Source organism: Myotis brandtii, unplaced genomic scaffold, assembly GCF_000412655.1.
Source record: "Myotis brandtii unplaced genomic scaffold, ASM41265v1 scaffold612, whole genome shotgun sequence".
Classification (NCBI taxonomy): Eukaryota; Metazoa; Chordata; class Mammalia; order Chiroptera; family Vespertilionidae; genus Myotis; species Myotis brandtii.
The window spans coordinates 2,459,603-2,481,128 of NW_005370328.1; the positions used below are offsets into that span (position 1 = coordinate 2,459,603).

Here is a 21,526-nt window from a genome sequence, read left to right on the forward strand (position 1 = left end):
CAGTGATACTCAGCCACTGTGTTTGAGTGTTACAGTTGGAAATGGAGAATTACTTCAAAAGATCTAAGAGTATTTTTTGTTTTATAAAAATTATAACTAATGTCAGTTTCCCCAAAACTTTCATGTAGTAAAACTCTTTATTCTTGTTTTTTTTTCTCCAGCATTCTTACTATTTAAAAAAATATTTTTAATGATTTCAGAGAGGAATGGAGAGGGAGAGAGATAGAAGCATCAATGATGAGAGAGAATCAATTTGCATGCTCCTGACTGGGGATCGAGCCTGCAGCCTGGGCATGTGCCCTTTGCCCTTGACCGGAATCAAACCTGGGACCCTTTAGTCCGCAGGCCGACGCTCTATCCTCTGAGCCAAACCGGCGAGGGCGCATTCTTACTTTTTAACCCAATTTGTACTTCCCAGTGAAATTTTTAGAATGTTAATCTGTTTCCCAAATTCTTTAGTGATAAACAGCTAAAAAACAATTTAATTTTGAAAAAAATTAAGAAACAATATATGTTGAAAGGGATAAGAACAAAACTTTGGTATTCTAATAATAAATAGGATTAATTCCAGGCCATTAATAATCTTTTCAGATTATTTTCAATATTATTTTGTCAAGTATAGGCAATGAAGATTTTGTTATTAATGTATTTATAGGTTGGTTAGCCATAAATAGTTTATGAATAGAGACATTTTTAGCACTGCCTAATGGCCAGCAAGTACAAAGAAATGCCTTTTCTAACTTTGCACTTATTTGCATAATTCAAATAAGCATATAGCCAGAGTTGCTTCTATATGTATCCTTTCACATTCCTTAATGCTCCATTCAGACCTCTAGAATTCCATCTCCAAGCAATTGGTTTGGGTGGGAATGGAACAGAAAGGATATTTGATAATAAAACCAAGAGGATTTGCTTTCTTTATGAGATCAAAGAAATATCTGTGTAATAGAATCCATTGTTTTTATGTGCAGAGTGTTATTTTAATTTTGGGAGCTTATGCATTGAGATGCCATTCTCCATACCACAGTTAATTTCCTTACCAAATATACCTTGACTATCACATTAGCATATTTAATTCATGTTGTTTTTTAGCAGTTCTTGATACATCTTTGACCAATTGGATAGACTCCTCTAATACAGCATCTTTTATCTCTGACACTTTTTGTACATTGAGAGTCCCAATTGTCTATATAGTGTGAGTGGAACAATGTGGTTTATATCAGGATAGGTAACTCTTATCTTAGCTATACCTATTCATTTCATCTTCCTAGCAGGATCTGAAGCATGAGGAAAGATCGATTAGACATGCGTGGTTGTTGAGGTGGTTGCAGTCTGCTGAACTCAGAATGAAACCCTTCCCTACCAGCCCAGCCTGAAAGGAGCTCTCTCTCCTTCAGACTTTCATAATTCTGGTTGGTGGTGTTACTACTCAAATCAGCATCCATGAGTTACTCAGTGCGGTGCTGTTGAGCTGGTTGGTACATGATTCCCATGTATGTTCTTGAGCTTTTACTTGACTCTGACCATATAATGTATATCTATAAAAGCCTAAGTGACCATTACGACCCGTCGACCGAACAACCAGTCGACCGGTCGCTATGATGATGCACTGACCACCAGGGGGCAGATGTTCAACACAGAAGCTGCCCCCTGGTGGTCATTGCACTGCCACAGCCAACCTCCCCTGGCCAACCAATCTCCCACAGTTCCTGCCCCCGGCCGGCCCTGATAGGGACTAGGCGAGACAGCCCCAATCGGCCCAATCACCAGCCAGGCCAAAGAACTCCACCTGTGCATGAATTTGTGCACTGGGCCACTAGTTACTCTATATATATGTATGCGTTTGATCTTTCCAACTAAACCGGAAACTCATTCAGAATCAAGATTGTGCCTCTTGAACTTCTTTGCTAATTTCAATGCAATAAGCGAAATGCCTCACACAATGGAAACCTCTGTAGTATGGCAGGTGGGATACCAGGTAGAATGGAGGTGGGACCAGGTGGTGACAGTGGGAAGGTGTCTATGTGACTGCTGAAAACTGCTCTGCGTCCTGAGCTGGAGAAGTTGCTGTGAGACAGGAGCACGATGTGTCTAAGGTAGAGCTGGTAGGTGATGTGAAGGCCAGGGGAGACCCTAAAATTCGGAAGGCTGCAGACCTTCTGGTTACAGAATGGTGTTTCAGAACATTAGCTCTACTCTGTGGACCATTTCGCAGCAGGTCTTCCTAGCTCTTAGCTTGTTACTGGACCGGTTCTTTGAACGTAAATGTATTAAACGAGGGCCCTTGTTTCTTTCACTCGTGTCCAAAACCCATTCATTTTTAGGACTCTGATAACACTGTCAAATGGATATTTCTGAGTATCCTATTTTGGGTTGACACCATGCATGTTTCGTTGATGAGTTTTGCATAAATTTACCTTCCTTATATGTATATGGATTTCCTGGGAGTGCAGGCTTGGGCTTCCAAGTCCAAGTTGGCATTCATAACGGGATAGATTTGAGACCACGCGGCTAGGCTCCTCCTCGTACATCCCCTTGTACTAGTATAATTGCTTGACTGTACTCACTGCATCATAAATAATAATGAAAGCAAATGTACATTTATCAGGGAGAATCAACAAACCCGGCACTGACTTGCGGACTGCCCTTGTCCCACAGGCATTAAGGCCAGCTTCCGAACAAGGGAGCCTGAAGGTTTGCTCGTCTTTGCCGCGTCCCCGGGCAACCAGGAGGAGTACTTTGCACTTCAGTTGAAACACGGACGTCCTTATTTTCTCTTTGATCCTCAGGTAAATGATTACTCATGAGAGTTGAGATATTTTTAAATATATATTTTTATTGATTTCAGAGAGGAAGGGAGAGGGGGAGAGAGAGAGAAACATCAATGATGAGAATCATTGATTGGCTGCCTCCTGCATGCTCCCTACTGGGGATCTAGCCTCAGTAATGTGCCCTGCCCGGGAATCGAACAGTGACCTCCTGGTTCATAGGTCAATGTTCAACCACTGAGCCACACCGGCTGGGCAAGAGTTAAGATTTTTGAGTTCCTTAGGTGCCAGGTACTAAGGTAAGTGCTCATGTTTTCACATCAAATCCTCACCAGAAACACAGAGGTAAGTACTATTATTATCCCCACTTTAGTAATGAAGAAAAAGAAATTTACACAAGTGATGTAACTTGCCCAAAGCTAAAATGGCAGAGCTAACTTTCAGAACACATAGTTGTACTCGACGCAGTTAATGACCATATGTTTCTTATATAATGAAGATGTGAACTTTTAAATAAATTTGGGGGATATTCTTTCATTGCTTGTTCTTCTTTGGGTAGGGAGAGCAGCACAGCCCCTTGCACAGAGTGGGAGCTACCCCGGGTTTAAAGGAGCTTATGTTTGTTTGCTATCCCTCCCATTGACATTCAAGCTATTTCTCTTTTAATTACTCTGGGGCTCTACCTGAGATGAGATTATCTGATGAACATCCTATTGTAGTCATCAGATAAGTAGTTATTTCCTTAATGTGTCTTTCTTAACCCACTGAGGGCAAAGTCTATTTTGTCCTCAAATATATTCTTGAGGCTTCACACAACCCTTGGAGCATAGTACATGCTCAATAAAGAAATGTCTGTTGACAGATTGGCTAATTTAATGACTTGAAAATCATTAGTAAACTACTACTCAGGCTCGAAGACAGTTACCCATTTTCTAGAATAAGATTTCTAGCTCTTTAAAGATTATGTAACAATTTAATTATTTGTTTTATCAGTTAGATACTTTGACTTTTATTAATGGTTATTTTTAAATTATAGTTCCTGAATCTATTCAAAATCATTAAATTTTGAGTTGTAAAAAGAGCATTTTTTAGGAATTTAAAGTTACTGTCTGGCATATAGTTTCATAATAACTCGAAGTTATTGTGTACTTTGTTCTTATAAAAAATCTCTTAGTGAACATAAGTAATGAATGAAATGCATAACATACAATGTAATCCTAACATGGAAGCTACAGGTGTAAAAATTTATTTGGTTTCCCATCTAGCTATCCAATGCATTCTATGAATAAATATTTAGGGGAAGGGAGAAAGATTCTTCATAATGTTTAAAATTACATATGTGCTATCATATTCTGGACTGAACTCTTGGAACCGTTGTTGAGAGTCATGGCAGAGACAAATGACTCCAATTTTTAATAGTATTTTTTTATAAAGTCTAACAATTAGCTATAATCTTTCCATTCTTTACTGGATTGGTTTCAGTTTGAATTTACTTGATCTGATGATATTTTATTGACCAACAATGACTTGACTAGTGATTATCATTTAAATATTTTATGTTCAGTGACATTAACAGGAAATCCACAAAGCATTCTGATTTCATTTACTAGAAAGCTATGACAGTGAAAGGTTTCCAACATTCTGAATAGCTTCTATTTAACATGTCTGATATCTTCCAAATGGGAAGAACAAACTGTATGACATGACACCAGAATTGATCAAGCATTATTCTCTTACCGTTGATTGGGGGAAATCATCTTTAAAATGATGATCAAAGAATAATATGCTAAGTAGAAAGCATATTTGACATACCGAGTATGTATGTTCTTGCCTTGACTTTATCTCCAATAAATGCGATTTCTAATGTAGAGACCTATTAATACTTCAGATAGTTGCCAAACATAATATGAAGAAGCACTAACTCGGGCACCTGATCTTTTAGAATGCAGCATCGTTTGTAACAATTTTAACGCTAACTAAGTACACTTTGATGAGACAGCATTTAATAAAATGCTCATTAATTTCATCATTAGCAAGGGTATGCTAAGAAGTAAGCCAGTTTCTTATGTCACGCCCAATTAGCATCCCATGCTAGTAATCCCATTAGTATTGTTGAATTCACTAATGGAAAAACTAATGGGCATGGTACCAGGGCACATTAATTGGGCACGACACCAGTTCTGGTTTTAATTATTAAACTACGATAATGAAATGTGTGTTTGTAAAATATTAAAATGTTGAAATAGGGTTGAAGGAAATAAAAAAGCATGCAGAGGAAAGAGATATAAGAAAAGTCAGCCTATGAAAATCCAAGGGCTAGAAAATGGACTTACCAAGTGGTCGTTTTCCTTGCCAATCGAGTTGTCTATAGAGGTTGTGATATTGTCCATGAGAGAAGCAAGCCAGTTATACTCCTGGGAAATTAAACGCTACTTTTTTTTGTAATATGAAATTCTGTATGTCATACGTGTTGTCATGCTCTGTATGAGGCCTGACAGGAGCCAATTAAATGTGTAGAATGGACATGTTATATTGCTGAAGCTATTTTAGGGAAATTTAAACATAAATGTTTTAAATAGTATGGTTAACATTGCACTTTTTGTGATATAAATCTTCAGCCATATTACATCAGATAATGATCAGTTTTCTCTCTTTGAAAAACACAACACCAAAATAAGTAGTTTTGTGAAACATTCCAAGTAAGAGAATAATTTGTAATATTTTACCCAGCCTTATTTTTGGTTTTTAAATATTGTTATTGGATTGAAGTTAAGTGTTGCTAAGGAAATAAACTTCATGAAGAAAGAAATATTTATTTATTTATTTATTTATTTATTTATTTAGAAGGTTTAGAATAATTTTCTGATTGCTTTTTCTTATTAGTAGTATTAAATGATGATGGTGGCAAAGTTCAGATATCTTTTATTTAGTCTTACTTGCTCATACACGCTAAAGGAGTACCATTGTGTCAGTCGTGATGTACTGAAAAGGTGTTCACTTGGCTGTAAAGTGCTGAGACAGAAGGTTCTTTTTCCTTTTCTTACCCCCACATCCTTTTTGCAAATCTCAATTCTTGATATCTGTCATTTCTTAGTACCCACTTAGAAACTCATTTGAACTGTGATACTATTACCTGAGGCATAAGTATGAATGCTAGATTTTAGAGTACAAGCATTGCGTACTATGTTTAACCACAACACCTATGGTCAATTTTTTTTAGTAGCTGGCTGATTTTAATGTGACCGCATTCCTTATTAGTAGTGTAATGTACATAAGAAAAACTAACTTGCCAGACCTTTCCCTGTCATTAAAACAATATCAATTGAATAGTGTTTTATTAGTTTCAACTTATCTTTTTAAATATTTCTGACAAAAATTAAAATAGAAAAGTTTAAAATAGAAAATTCATTACCTTTCTGATGAATGTAGCTCATCAAAATGTAAATGTACTTGTAAGAAATTCTTATTCCAAAGAGAAGTTCTGTTCAGGGTAGGTTTACAATTGTTCATATGGGAAATAATATAGTAATTAATAAATGATAATATAAGAATAAATTGTGTTTTGTATACTCACAACAGTAAACCTAATTTTCCCCATTCTGTATATGTATTTTTGTTTGAACATGTGTTCATTCATTCATTCATTCATTCACTCACTCTTTCATTCCCTTCAGGGGTCTTCAGTGGAAGTGACCACCACTAATGATGATGATAAACAATACAGTGATGGCAAATGGCATGACATAGTCGCTGTGAGGCATCAGGCTTTTGGCTGGATCACGCTGGACGGGCAGTACACAGGTAAGAAGTTGATGTATATAAGTGGCTGTTTATATGCTGATGTTGCCATACTTATTTTTATATCTCTCCTTTCACCTTTTCCTCCACACAATTTCATCTAAATTGCATTTGAGTTGGCCTTTGGGTGCCTCTGAAAATAAGTCTGGCAACCTTATTCTTATCTATGTAGGGTTTCAGTAAAGGAAAAATCAGACAAAGTCATCAATGGCAATTTCGTATCTTGTACAGTTCCTTGCAATCTGCCAGGGCTTGTACTTACGTTCTGAACTTCATGTTACTTTTGACTTCAGGAGACAAATAAAATAAAGCAGTTATTATATGCATTTTAGTGATAAGGAAACCAAGCCTCAGAAAAGGTACATAATTTCTCCCAGTTTATATGGTTGGTGGGTTGTGTTGTTGGGGTTACATATCCTGTCTTTGCAATTCTAAGTTGAGTGTCTTTCCATCTTACCCTCTCTGTCATCATCCTGCAATTATAGGACAGTCACAGTACCTGTATGATGTTGCAGGCTTTTATTAATTCATTCAGGATATATAGTGTAGCACTTACTATATGCCACCCACTGCTCTAGGAATTCTGGACACACCGAGCAAAATTTACACTTTAGGTGGGAGAGGGACAGAGTACAGAATAAATATATATTGAACAAGTGTGAGAAACATGCTGAGAATAATAAAGCAGGATAGGAGGGAAAGGTGGGTGGGTGTGTGTTGGGAGGGGATGTTCTGATTTTATTAAAGACTGTTAGAAATGGCCTGTCTGCTAAGGTGACATTTGAGCAGAGACCTAAAGGGGTAAAGGGGACAGTCAGGAAAGTCTTCAGCAGAAGGCTGTTTCCAGCCAAGGAAACAGTAGGTGCCAGGGACCAGAGTTGGGAGATGTCATATGTGGCATGTCTACAAACCAGCAAGAAGCCAGCATATGATCTAAAAGGGGCGGAGGGCTGGCGCAGGCTGTGAGGTCAGAGAGACCATGAGGACTGTATGAAGTGAGGCTTGGAGGACTTTTACTTGGAAAGAAGAAAGCTGCTAGGGAACTCTGAGAGAGGAGCCACGTGGAGTGACTTCTTTCTTTAAAGGGAACACTCTGGCTGCTCTTAGGAGAATACATTTTTGTGGGAACAAGGGATAGAAGCATGGAGACCTGTGAGTAGGCTTCTGCTAGAATAAAATAATTCAGGCCAAAAAAAACAAAGTTCGTTTTTTTGAACAAGGGAAGCAATGAGATGTAATGGATATATATCTGGATATAATGAGGAATCTGGAGAGATTGTAAATGTTACATTAAAAGGATTTGAAAAGGCATACTACCACCTTTGGGCCACTGTAAGCTCATGTCTGTTTTTATAAAGTTTTATTGAAACGTGACTATCCATTTGTTACATATTGGCTGTGGCTGCGTGGGGCTGTACGGTCTGCAAGGCCTGTAATATATGTTATCTGGTCCTTGACAGAAAGGGTGCTGCTCCTGAGTGCTAGGTTTGGGGCCGGGGCCTCTGGAAGAATGTAGCCGCCATAACTAAGATGGGCCAGAAGTCAGGAAAAGCAGGTTGGAAGAATGAGATGTTCAGCGTTCAGTGTTAAGTCTTGTATCTCTATGAGGCTGGATCCACGTGGAGATACCTGGCAAGTTGCTGGACGTACAAGACTCAGTTCAGGGAGATTTGCAGGCTAGAGAGACACGTGGGAGTTGTCGGCAGAGGTGCTCCCAAACAGCGGAGGGGGTTGTATTTAAAGTTAAGGGACCAGGCATACCTGGGCTCCTTGCCACGGTTTGGGCTGGGAAAAGGAAATTGATTTGCATGTTTTTGCAATAGAATCAGGGCCCCTGGCCTCTCTGGTCTTTGGCCCTGGTAGTTCGCACAGGAGCCCAGCCCACTGTCTATTCCTCCTCCGGAGGCATCATTGTAAGTGGAGAAAGAGATCAGAGAGGGGAGGAGGTCTGGGTCATTCAACATCCAGACATTTGGGGTGATGAAGAGGAACATGTGAAGAAATTTAACCAGGATGGGGACTAAGGTAAGAGGAGGACCAAGAAAGAGCGAACTCCCCAAAGCCCATGAAGGGGTTAATCGTTCGTTAAATTAGTAGAAAAAGATCCTCCTGCAGCCCTACCTGGTTTGGCTCAGTGGATAGAGCGTCAGCCTGTGGACTGAAAGATCCTGTGTTCGATTCCAGTTAAGGGAGCACATGCCTGGGTTGCAGGCTCGGTCCCCAGTAGGTGGCGTGCAGGAGGCAGCCCATCAATGATTGTCTCTGATCATTGATGTTTCTATCTCTCTCTCCCTCTCCCTTTCTCTCCGAAATCAATAAAAAAGATATTTTAAAAAAAGAAAAAGACCCTCCTGCTGAGGTTGGGATTCTCTCTTCTCCTCCGCAGGTTCCTCGGGGCTCCTGAATGGCAGCACTATCATCGGAGAGAACACGGGCGTGTTTGTGGGAGGCCTGCCGCGGGGCTACGCCGTCCTGAGGAAGGACGCCGGTGAGTGTGGGGGGGCACGGGATTGATATGTTGTCGCCAATATTTAGAATAGTATCAAATGGCATTACTGAAAAATATGAGTAATGTATTATTTCATATGTCATGTTGGTTTCCTATATCAATAAGCCACAAATTTCTACTAGGTCTCTTCCCCACCCCCCAAAGGAACCACGTATTACTTGCATTGAAAATCTTAGTGATTAGTCTTTGATGTATCAGAGTTCATTAAACTTGGACTTAAATGAATTATACTAATTTCAGTCAAAGTGATGATGTTTTATTTGAGCATTATGTGTCAATTTTTTGGAGATTTTTAAATTGAACACAAAACAACACTGAAAACAGAAATGGCGGTGGCTTGATTTTCAGTTTAAGTGAATGGGGCAAAGAACTGACCGGACGGTGGGCAAGGCACTCACTACTCAGGTCCTGGATATCCGTCAATGGCTAACATGAGGCCTTTGCCACGATGGAGGGAGCAGATAGGCCAACAGATAATCCCATCCACGTGCCCTACGTGCCGGAATTGGGGCACAAATTAATTCCTATATTTGAGGACATAGAACAAAAACTGACTCTAAAGTGAAATTAATAAAACTAACGTGAATGAAATTAATCTAGGAAACAAAATCACCCTTCCTAGAAATGAGGTCAACTTACTGACTGACTTGTATAACAGACTAGTCTATTATGATGATGGAACTAAACTGTAAACTATAGATTTAATAGAAACACTTCCTTCAAATACTTTTAAAATGTGACCACTCTTTCATTTTTAAGACCGTGGCTGATGAAATCTCCTTGTTAGTTCAAAAGTCAATATTCTTGCTAATACTATAAAACTGAGGGTTTTCGCTTTAACATCTCTTTCTGCATATAGGATGGGTCTGAACCAGGGCTAAATATTCTGTTACCACTTAGCATAGGTGGTGGTGTGGCATTTACATGAATCATTAAGAAGTTTGCAATAAATAGGTAGAGAGCGAGTGCCCAATTCTTTTATTTTAATTGCACATAAAATTAATTGCTTGCAAAGCATTTTTCACAAGACATATTTCTTGATGTCTGTCAACTCCTGCAGGCATAGTCCGAAAGGGTTTTGTGGGCTGTCTCAAGGATGTGCATTTTATGAAGAATTACAACCCCTCCGCTGTTTGGGAGCCTCTGGTTTGGCAGAATTCTGAAGAGCAGGTCAACTCCTATGACACCTGGGAGGGATGTCCCTCTTCATTGCAAGAGGGAGCCCATTTCCTCGGAGCAGGTAGGTTCTCACGTAGCCGTTGGTCATTGCTGTGCACCCATGTTCCATCCTTGGCGTACTTGGCTCTCCCCTGCTCAAGTACTTAGACCTCATGTGAATACCTAGTTATGCCTGATGGTCAGAGTTTAAATACGTAATATAAATGGTAAGAATCATAAATATCTCTTCATGCGGAAGCTCTGTGATGGCCCAAAGCAGCTCTGAGTGTACATGTGGAGGTGTCACAAGTGTCCATTTGTCAGTCCGTTGTTTTACTTAGAATGAAATGTACTTAGAAAGATGTTTCAGATGGCCAGTGTGGCTCAGTGCTGAAGCACTGACCCAGGATTCCAGAGGTCACTGGTTCAATTCCCGGTCAGGGCACATGCCCAGGTTGCGGGCTCAATCCCCAGCAGGGGGTATGCAGAAGGCAGCCGATCCATGATGTTTCTCTCTCATCATTGATGTTTCTATCTCTCTATCCCACTCCCTTCCTCTCCCTCTTAAAAAAAAATGTTTCAAAGGAGTTACCAGATTAACCCACAGATCTCTGTTTATCATGTAGAGGGCCAATATTTCTCAGAGTAAAAGTTCAGCGTTGTAAGGAGGTAAGTAGGTCCTGAAGGGAGAGCTGGAGGATATAACCACTGTCACTGCCATTTGTCCCAAGGCTGCAGCAAGGGGGAGGTGCTGTGTCCCTGGCATGTCCCCAGCTACTGTCTTTGCCTGGCAGCCCCCCCAGGGGAAGGGGGGAGCATGGCCGCTTGGGGGACATGGCTTCTTCTTCAAATGAAAGCCCACCTTTGCCTCCTGCCTTTAGAATGAGGTTGGTCAGTTACTACATTGCTTAAATTACTTTCAGAATAGAAAGCCACATGCGTACACTTCCATTGCTCTTTCTCTTGTCACTGTCATTATTCAGAGTTTCTATGAAGTCAGTGCAAGTGCTTATTGTTAATGGTTGTATGAAACAATAACAGTCTTAGTTGTAGCCGTGATTTAAAGAACAAAGTACTTCCTCTTAAAAGGTGTGTCAAGTTCCTTCTGCCACGTCTGTAAAGTTACAGGATTTCTGTTACATGTGTGTGTTGTTTTTTATTGATTTCAGAGAGGAAGGGGAAGGGAGAGGGATAGAAACATCAGTGAAGGGACATAATCATCGATCGGCTGCCTCCTCCACGCCCCCTACTGGAGATCCAGCCTGCAACCCGGGCATGTGCCCTGACTGGGAATTGAACCTCGACCTCCTGTTTCATGGGTTGATGCTCAGCCATTGAGCCACCCCAGCTGGGCTACAGGGAGATTTCTTAACATTGATTGGCATCTTCTTTTGTGAGAGATTTACCCAACTGCAGTGTGTATCCTCAGGGTATCTTAGGACATACAATGCTGGCAGTTTTTCATTCCACATGCTGATATGTGCATATTCTTTTCTTTGAAGGGTTCCTGGAACTTGATCCAGGCACATTTCATGGTGGCCTGGACTTTGAGATTTCCTTCAAGTTCAGAACAGACCAATTGAATGGGTTGCTCCTTTTCATTTACAACAAAGACGGACCTGATTTTCTTGCTGTACGTTAATTCTTTTAATTAAATATATTTTAAAATGTCAGATTCTATTGTAAAATAAACAAACCATGGGCTTACGTTATACTAAATTGGGGACATATGTAATACTTTCAACAAAAAAGATTTTTTTAAAAATAGACTAAAAATGACACTTTGAGAGAGAGAAGTTCATTTTCTTAAAGAAAAGCAAGGAATGTACCTGAGCCCCACCAGCATGGCTCAGTGGTTGAGCACTGACCTAGGAACCAGGAGATCACAGTTCGATTCCCGGTCAGGGCACATGCCCAGGTTGTGGGATCGGCTGTCTCTTGCATGCCCCACACTGGGGATTTTTTTCCAGATTCACTTTTGTTTTTATTTTTTCTCCCAAGCCACATCACTTTCAATTCTGGAGGCCTTTCCCAATTTCCAGAATCTCTCTCATCAACCCCATTTCCATCTTGGCTATGGTGTTACTTCACATACTCTCTCCGCTGTTAGACAGTGTTTATCTCAGAGCAGCAGGTCCATGGAACATAGCAGCGGTTCCATGTTTATTGCATGAATGAATAGTTAAATGAAGAACTGCTTACCTGATGTACTTCACAAAGATGCTGTTTACACAAAGCAAAAGTAGTAATTTTTATCTGGCTTTACTTATTTGTTTCATTAGACACGATTGAGCTCAAGTTTTTAAGTATCCTGTGGTTGCTGATTTGACTTCTAACAAAACAACAACCCAGTAGGGAAAATAGCTATCATGTACCATTTTGAAGGAAAACTTAGTGGAGGCATTTCCTGTTTCATGAAAAATTGGGCAAACTATGCTCATATTAGAAAATGGCACCTTAATCTGAAAGAAGCAATTATGTTAGTAGAGATTTAAACTAATAAAACTGAAATAGTACATCAAAATATGTCTTACAAATTTGAAATTGAGTTCACTAACCAGTTAAAATAAACTTAATCAAGCTTGACATTTCATTTTCTTATTGTCATATTTCCCCCCCAAAATTAAATTGATATACAAAGTAGCATTTTCTCATTTTCTAAAAACTCAAAAACAGAACCATAGTTCCAACTGTTCTGTCCTCTTCAGTCACCTATGCTTGTGTATAATCTTTACCTCATTGCATCCCCAAAAAGTATCTGCCTGCCTCATGTTGTGTCATGTGATATAATCATTACTGCCTATGACTTTCTTTGACTCAATACAGTATTCTTCATGTCAATTATAAGCTTGCAAAGTACTTCATTGTATGCTACTCCAGTTTGGCTTAAAACAAAGTAGACTCTTTATAGAGCGCTTTCAGAGACATTTCTTTCTTTTTTAAAAAAAAAAATTTTTATTGATTTCAGAGAGGAGGCAAGAGGGAGGAAGAGATGGAAACATCAATGATGAGAGAGAATCATTGATCGGCTATCTCTTGCACGCCCCACACTGGGGATCAATCCCACAACCTGGGCATGTGCCCTGACTGGGAATCGAACTGTGATCTCCTGGTTCCTAGGTCAATGCTCAACCACTGAGCCACGCTGGTGGGGCTCAGGTATGTTTCTTGCTTTTCTTTAAGAAAATGAACTTCTGCTCTCTCCCAAAGTGTCATTTTTAGTCTATTTTTTAAAAAATGTTTTTGTTGAAAGTATTACATATGTCCCCTCATTGACCACTTCTAGTCCATCCCCATCCCCCACAGGCCCTCACCACCCTATTGTCCGTGTCCATGGGTTATGCATACAAGGTCTTTGGCTGATTACCTCCCATCTGGGAGCTAGTCTTTTCATACTTGTTTGGTTCTTTACTATGAATGCAGGTGGAGCTGAAGAGTGGAATACTGAGCCTCCGGTTAAACACCAGTCTTACCTTCACCCGAGTGGATCTGTGGCTGGGGCTGTCCTACTGTGATGGCACGTGGAATAAGGTGACAGTTCGAAAGGAAGGTGCCCTGGTGTCTGCCAGCCTGAATGAACTGATGGAGCGCGTGTCACAGCCCAGAGCCCAGCCGCTGGCTGTGAATTCCGCCGTCTACCTGGGAGGAGTCCCCCCCGAGCTGCAGGACTCTCATGCACACCTGGGTTTGGAGCCAGGTAAACTCCACCTGGAGGAATCGCCAAATCATGGCAGCCCTGGTCTTACCAGGTTTGGGTGGTTCTGTTTGGGTGGTTCTTGTTTCAAAATGTAGCGATAGAGTCAGGGTAAAAGCAACTCCCACTCACCCCTTTATTGCATAATGTGAAGTTACAAAAAAAAACAAAACATCACGTCTTCCCATAGTTTTGTATATTGCCCTTAGGAGCATGCCCTCCTCCATAATCATTATATTTATAATGAATATATGTATTCTAACATGTCTTCAGAAAATTTAATTTACATAATATGTACTTCTATGTTTTCCTGGAAAACGTATGTGGTTCTGGGTTTTTTGAAGACTGATCATTATCTATATTTACAGAATAAAAACATAAATTAGGTTGGTGTGCAACTAGGAAACGCGTTCAGGTCACCAGGGCTGTTTTCTGCCGTAAGTGCTAAGTGTCTCCATGCATCTCCATGGCCCTCTCCTGCAGCAACGCGCCCAGAGCTGGGTTTAGCTGAGTTTCAAACATGCTTGTGAAAAAAATCTGTTTCATTGATTCATAACCAGGAAGGAAAAGTTCATGAGTGTATGAGTCATACTGAAGTATTTAACTCATATCATGGGTTTTAACATAAGTAGAGGAAAAAAGTAACTCACGTAACTCAGCATTTAACTCACATAATGAGATTGAGCATAATTAGATGAATTGTTTATTTTGAAAGGTACCAATGGCTGATTTTGTGCTGGGTGCCGGGCATGGTTCTGAGAGCTTTCCAGGAGATGGAGTTTGTTGTTCCTAAGGAGCCTAGGAGTTAGGAGTTACTACCCGTATCTATGTCCCCATTTGACTGATGAGGAACCTGAAGAGCAGGGTGGAAAGTACTTTGTCCAAAGTCACGTGGCTGGTAAGCAGCTAGCAAGCCCTTTGGTCAGGCGTCCTGGCGTCAATGTCCACATTCTTATAAGAAGTGCTCTCTTCATGGGCATGGGCCACTGTTCCTTCTCTATAAGGCAGTGGTTCTCAACCTTCTGGCCCTTTAAATACAGCTCCTCATGTTGTGAGCCAACCATAACATTATTTTCGTTGCTACTTCATAACTGTAATGTTGCTACTGTTATGAATCGTCATGTAAATATCTGATATGCAGGATGGTCTTAGGCGACCTCTGTGAAAGGGTGGTTCGACCGCCAAAGGGGTCGCGACCCACAGGTTGAGAACCTCTGCTTTAAGAGGTGGGGGGGCAGGACACAGAGACCCCCCAGCCTGTGGCCTGGCATGCTCCCACATAGAAAATGGTCTCTACCTAGTTCTAAAACCCATGCACTGTGAATGGTTAAAATTTCCACAAAGCAGCTTTTGCCTATTTGGTAAGTACATAAAGATTTAAATGCCTTCGAATAGAAAATATATGGCAAGCTCTAAGAAGACTTTTAGAAGGGTACGGGTAAGGAGTTAATGAATATCTGAGGTGTACGACAGTAATGACATTTTCAAGGCACTTAAGATGTAACAGAGGCTGGAAATATTACATCCATATAAAGGCTTCTCCTGAATTCAGGTTGCCGAGGTGAGAAAGAGCTTGGAAACCCTTTATCTGAACAAGATGACTTGACCTTATTTAGATCTAGGGGGAAAAAATCCCTACCATGCGTTTTACTTTAAAGTGTTCCAACACCCATTCCCATGAGGGCCGTAGAGACATGGCTTAAACTGGGATTGTCATATTATAATGACAGAAGCTGAGAACATCAACCTAGACCCAAGGGGAATGATTTAATCTACGCTGTGACCGAGTCTATAATCCTGAAAGATACTTTATTTATGGGTAATACTAAATTTTTATCAGTGCAGTATCAGCTACATCAGGCGGTCTGAAACCACTGATAAAATATGAAGTACAGTACATATTAGGACTGGGACATAGTAGGAACTCAATAAAATTAGCTATCATTATCATCGTCATCATTGTTGTTACTGCTCACCAACATACATTGGAATTGCCTGGAAAGGTTATTAAAAATGCATATTTTATGACCCTATTTCCTCCGATTCCAACGCAGATGCTTTGATTGCTACTGGTCTTTACAAGTCAGTGCATGTTTTAGACGGAGGTCAGGAGACTATTCACTGTGTAGAGGTGCTGCACAGTGAACTCAGCTGTAGTTCAAATTCGAGTTCACGTGCTGTACCTTTTTCCATCCGTTATCCACAATCTTAGAAATCTCTCCAGGCTTCTCCATCAGCACCTCTTTCAGAGCCTCTGTTTTGTGGTCATATCAGGGCTGTTTTTTGTTTTTTTGTGGTTTTTAAAAAAAATATATTTTATTGACTTTTTACAGAGAGGAAGGGAGAGGGATAGAGAGTTAGAAACATCGATGAGAGAGAAACATCGATCAGCAGCCTCCTGCACACCCCCTACTGGGGATGTGCCCGAAACCAAGGTACATGCCCTTGACCGGAATCGAACCTGGGACCCTTGAGTCTGCAGGCAGACGCTCTATCTGCTGAGCCAAACCAGTTAGGGCCAGGGCTGTTTTTTGTGTGTGTTTTTTTCTTATCCATTAATGTTGGAATCTTCCTTTGAATCAAATGCAAATTAAGTTCTCTGTGTATTGTGGATATGCCGGGCAACATACTTCGCTGGCCATGTACTAGCTCAGATCCTGGGCATTTAGCTTAGAACTGCCCGTGGGACTGTCACTGACCACTAGGTTGGAAGTGCGGGCATGACACATGGTGTCACAGGTCATGCTCCCTGGAGGGGTGGCACTGGGGGCTGAAGCCAGCCTTCCGGCCAGACCACCAGCCTGGCCTTGGACCGCCTCCTTCAGAAGGGCTCCTGGCTGAGGTGTCAGCCCTCGGTTCTGGGCCACCTTTCAATGATGTGAAGGCCTGGGAGTGGTCATAGGAGTGGGAGGGTTTTTTGTTTGTTCATTTGTTTGTTTTTGATTCTCAAAAAGGCAAGGAAGCAAGAAAAGGAGGCGCCCACACTGCTCCCACTCACAGACCCTCGCCCCTCTTCTTATCCTCCCGCCCCGTTCAGATCTGGAAGGAAGTTGCGGAGTGTTCCTGATGGGAATACTTCTCCCGGTGCAGGTGGGAAAGAACGTTGCAGACTTCATTCCCTGAACCCTCTGCTCGATCCCCAAGGATATCTTCTGAAAATGTATGAATTCCTCAGAATGGATACAAAATGAACATAGTTTGTTTTCAAATATATTTTTATTGATTTCAGAGAGAAAGAGAGAGGCGGAGATAGAAACATCAAAGATCGGCTGCCTCCTGCACACCCCACACTGGGGATTGAGCCTGAAACCCAGGCATGTGCCCTTAACCAGGAATCGAACCATGACCTCCTGGTTCATAGGTCCATGCTCAGCCATTGAGCCCCACCGGCTCGGCTGGGCCTTCCTCATCTCCAGAATGAAGGAAGACTCTGTGGCCGTTCCCACATTTAAAATCCCATCCTGTAAATTAATTTTTAAGATATTTTTTCTTACAGTTTTAAAGGTTGCGCTGAATCCAACATAACAAAGTTTGCCATCTTAACAATTTTTACATGCACAGTCGAGTGGCATTAAGTACGTTCACACTGTTGTGCGACCATCACCACCATCCACCTCCAGAATTCTTTCTGTCTTGCCAACGGAAACTGTGCCCCTTCGTAACGGGGTTTCTCATAACAGCACAGGTGTTGGCCACAGCTGCCTTTCGTGGTCGCTGTTTGGCTGCTGGGTGCAGAGAAGTCGGGTGATTCAGCTCCGTGCCGTCAGAAAATCGCTGGCAAAGAAATTTGCATTCTTAGCTTTGGAATTTTCAAGCAGATGCCTTTGTATTGAGCTTCATTGCTTTTAATTCAATTCACCCAACTACGGAGCATCTACTGTGTGTTCACGATAGACCAGCAGTATCGATCGGCCGGGTCTAAAGGAATGTGAATAATAGCAACGGTGTTTAAAAAGGAAATAGGCCCAACGTAATGTGTTTGGAGAGATAATAAGACACCATATAAACTCTGAAGAGAACAATGTGTTCATTGTTACTATGAAGTTATTTTACTGCTCAGCCTTTGCATGATGTTTTATTTCCACTCTCCGCTGAGGTGCTTTCGTCTTGAAAAGAGCTAATCATGTGCTAGGGGCCTTGCGAACTTGACCGTGTTCAGTTCAGAACGAGTGTTTGTGTGTGTGTGTGTGTGTGTGTGTAGGTGCGCACAGTGGCAATCTCAAAGGCAGGCCGCTCATTTCTTCTATGACCATTTTGTGCAGTTTTCTGAGCAGAGAACTGCCAAGCCTCCCCGAGCTGGTCTCTGTTTACACCCACTAGCGTGTCACTGAAAGCAACTGCTGTCCCCCAGCCGGCTGGCTGCCCTGAAGTTTTCCAACTAAAAACCAGTGCATCCCCCTCCGTTTTCTCGACGTTCTGTGGTTCATCTTCATGAACTTAAACTGCATGGTGGTCGTTTTAAAGTCGACTGTGTGGATGACACATTCAGGGACACTTCTGGGTGTGGCCATTGTCAAAACAACCCAGTCCCTGTCATGCCACCACCAACCCCAAACTGGGACCGTTTGTACATTCACGGTGTGGAATACAGTGAAAATGGTTGAACGCAGCCATAGCCCTTCTCTCTGTCTGTTGATTTTATAGGGACTTTGTTCTGTATCTCCGAAGCGATTAGTGAGGGAGGCAGGGCAATATCTGAGGACCCCAGTGTATTTCAGAACTCTGTTCTCCCTCCTGGTGTCCTGCATAATACCCTCAAAAGGTACTTTCCCCCCAGTGATCTTGTTGAAAAATTATGCTACTTGAGATATTTATTTTTGTGGCCCTCAACACTCACTTTAATAGGTAACTTAATTTTTCGGGATCGCGGGCATGTGGATCCCCCCACCTCTGCCATAATGTGCAGTGAGCTAAATTTCATTCCAGTAGCATCTGCACAAGGAGGAATATAGACCTGAAGAGGCATAGCGCAGGCGTTCAGCTGAATAAAGTTCAGTTGAATTATACTCATCTGCTTATATTTTTTTCCCAAATAACATCAATATAAGCATTTCCTTGTGACAGTGGAGGGGGCACCAAGGGTTCCCCCAGGAGATGTGCAGGTTTAGAGATTGTATCTAACGCCCCCCCCACCCCTCACCCAGATGCCCCGCCGAGGACAGAGAGGATGGGTGACGAGTGGCTCTCACCCTGTGGGTGACCAGTCTCTCCCTGTTGGCCAGGTTTTGGCGGCTGCATGCAGGACGTTGCGTTTGAGCGCGGCACCGCTCTCCGCTTGGCATCTGTGTCCAGCGGCACTGTCAGAGTCAATCTGGACGGATGCCTGTCAAGTGACAGCGCCGTTAACTGCAGGGGGAACGACTCCATCCTGGTGTACCGGGGCCCGGAGCCCAGCGCGCAGGAGCACGGGCTGCAGCCCTTCACAGGTAACGTGGGGGGCTCCGTCCACGTGACATGTCACCCACCTCCTCCCCCTCCTCGTCCTGCTCCCTCCTGCCAGCCCTTCCCCTTGTCTGCAGGGACTAACGTTTTACTCCTTCTACTTCTTCTTTCCATGTAAGAATACCTGTACCGCGTGATGGCCTCGCACGAAGGGGGTTCTGTCTGGAGTGACTGGAGCCGGGGGCGCACAACTGGAGCAGGTAAATAGCTTTTCTCTCCACCTGTCTATGTGCCCACACACGCACATGCCTGTGCACCCATGTTTGCGCATGTGAAGGAAAGGGAAGGCCATCACAGTCTTGGCGCAAGGAGCATGTTGCGCTCTGCGGCGGCGCGTGCCTTGGTTGGCTGACGCATCTGCTGATGACTGAAGTGCTTTGCTTTTTCGGGTATTTAGTAAGTAGAGGCTGAGGCTTGACTCTTTCCTCTTCCGAAGAAGAAACGTTCAATTTGTCTTAGGGATTTCACAGCCTGCATCAACAGTAATAGGCTGAGGACAGGAAGCCGTGATAGATTGGACAGGAAGTGACGTCGGGATGACCACTGAGGGGGTGGCCTCCCTCTCCCAGAAGGTGACCTTGAAACCTGCGCCCTGGTTGGAAGCACCTGGGTTTGGTTCCGTCAGGCCAGATATTTGCGACGGTGCTGACTGTAGGGTCTTGGAATGACTCTCCCAGGACAGAAATTGCTGACTGGTCTACTCTTTCTTTCAGTCGGAGTAGAGACAACTAGGAGTTAGATAGAATGCCCTAGGTCTCATCCCAGACAACCGATTTATGAGTGCGTTGAGCGTCTGACGGTGACGATATGTCTTTTTGCGTAGTGTCATCACAGCAAGGCGTTCCTCACAGAAAGTTGTGTGAGTCAGAAGCCTTCTACCCTTTTGGGTCAGGTGTCTGTGAGAGAGGCAAATACATTTCCATGTGATGCCACTTAACGTCTCTTCACATTGATCCCGAGCAAGTCACAGTTTATCCAAAGATACATTTTTCACCAAGATATTCTCTCATACTTCTTTGTTTTTAATCAACAATGCGTGACTAACCCAGGAATCTTTTGTGGAATCTTGTCCATCTAAAAGATGACTGTGTACTGAGATGGGCTACTAAAATAATTTTCAAAGCTCTCTGCCTACAGATTTTCCAGAAGAAGACAGCATGCCCCTTTTCCCGGGATGATTTAAATGATCATTTATTTGTAGGCAAGACGAATTGAATGTTCAGAGTTTGGAGAAAGCTCTGATATAAACTATTTAATTGTTACTGGCATGTCCTCTGACCCTATTGCACACTTTCCTACTTTATTTTTATTTTTTAATCCTCACCCGAGTATATTTTTCCATTGATTTTTAGAGAGAGTAGAAGGGAGGAGGAGAGAAAGAAACATCAGTGTGAGAGAGACACATCCATTGGTTGCCTCCCACAGGCACCCGACCAGGGCCAGGAATTTATCCTACAGCCAAGGTAAATGCCCTTGACCGGAATCGAACCTGGAACCCTTCAGTCCACAGGCTGATGCTCTAACCACTTAGCAAACCATCCAGGGCCCACTTCTCTCCTTTATTAGCAAATACACCATAAAGCCTGCCTTTCGTCTGATTCTGGAAATCGGTATCTAGAAAGTGCATCACTTAGCATAGCTCAGTAGTCTCCCTTTTGAGGGCCACCGAGAAAATATGCAAATAGAACAGTGAATTTATAGCGACAGTCTGACCACCGAGTCTTTATGCCATAAATTCATATTTACAATCTGACCACAACCCTGAGCAGTGACATGCTCCCGGGGGTTGGAGAATAATTGCGCTATTTAATTATTTTGGAGTCAGTTTTGCTCTGTCCCTTATGAGAAGACCATCTGTTAGACAGCCCTGTACTTTGCCGGGCACCGCATTTCAGAACTAATAAAATCAGCATCGCTCCCGGGATCCCTCTACTTGCAGCTCGACCGTGTGGCCAGCATGCTTTCTGTGGGCGCCCAAGCTGTTTTCACGGCACAGACCCCAGCGCTTCGCCTCCGCGCTTCCTCTCGGCCTTTGTGCTCATGTTGTCTCCCCGGAAGCTGGCCTTGTTTATTGGTCTGAACGGTGAAGTCCGAGCAGGAGGCTCCTGGATGGGGGAAACCCGGAGCGACCGTCCCCAACAGGGCCCCGGAGTCCAG

At 42.4% G+C, this 21,526-nt stretch overlaps 1 protein-coding gene across 1 annotated transcript in view; it reads left to right on the top strand.

Annotated features, from left to right (window-relative positions):
* USH2A (Usher syndrome 2A (autosomal recessive, mild)) overlaps nucleotides 1–21,526 on the top strand; it is a 408,238-nt gene that overhangs the window by 141,203 nt on the left and 245,509 nt on the right. Inside the window, 8 exon segments of the mRNA XM_005879907.2 lie at nucleotides 2,659–2,789; nucleotides 6,443–6,569; nucleotides 8,953–9,054; nucleotides 10,136–10,315; nucleotides 11,736–11,866; nucleotides 13,657–13,930; nucleotides 19,150–19,353; nucleotides 19,489–19,569. Of these exon segments, the coding sequence (XP_005879969.1) occupies nucleotides 2,659–2,789; nucleotides 6,443–6,569; nucleotides 8,953–9,054; nucleotides 10,136–10,315; nucleotides 11,736–11,866; nucleotides 13,657–13,930; nucleotides 19,150–19,353; nucleotides 19,489–19,569 (1,230 nt within the window).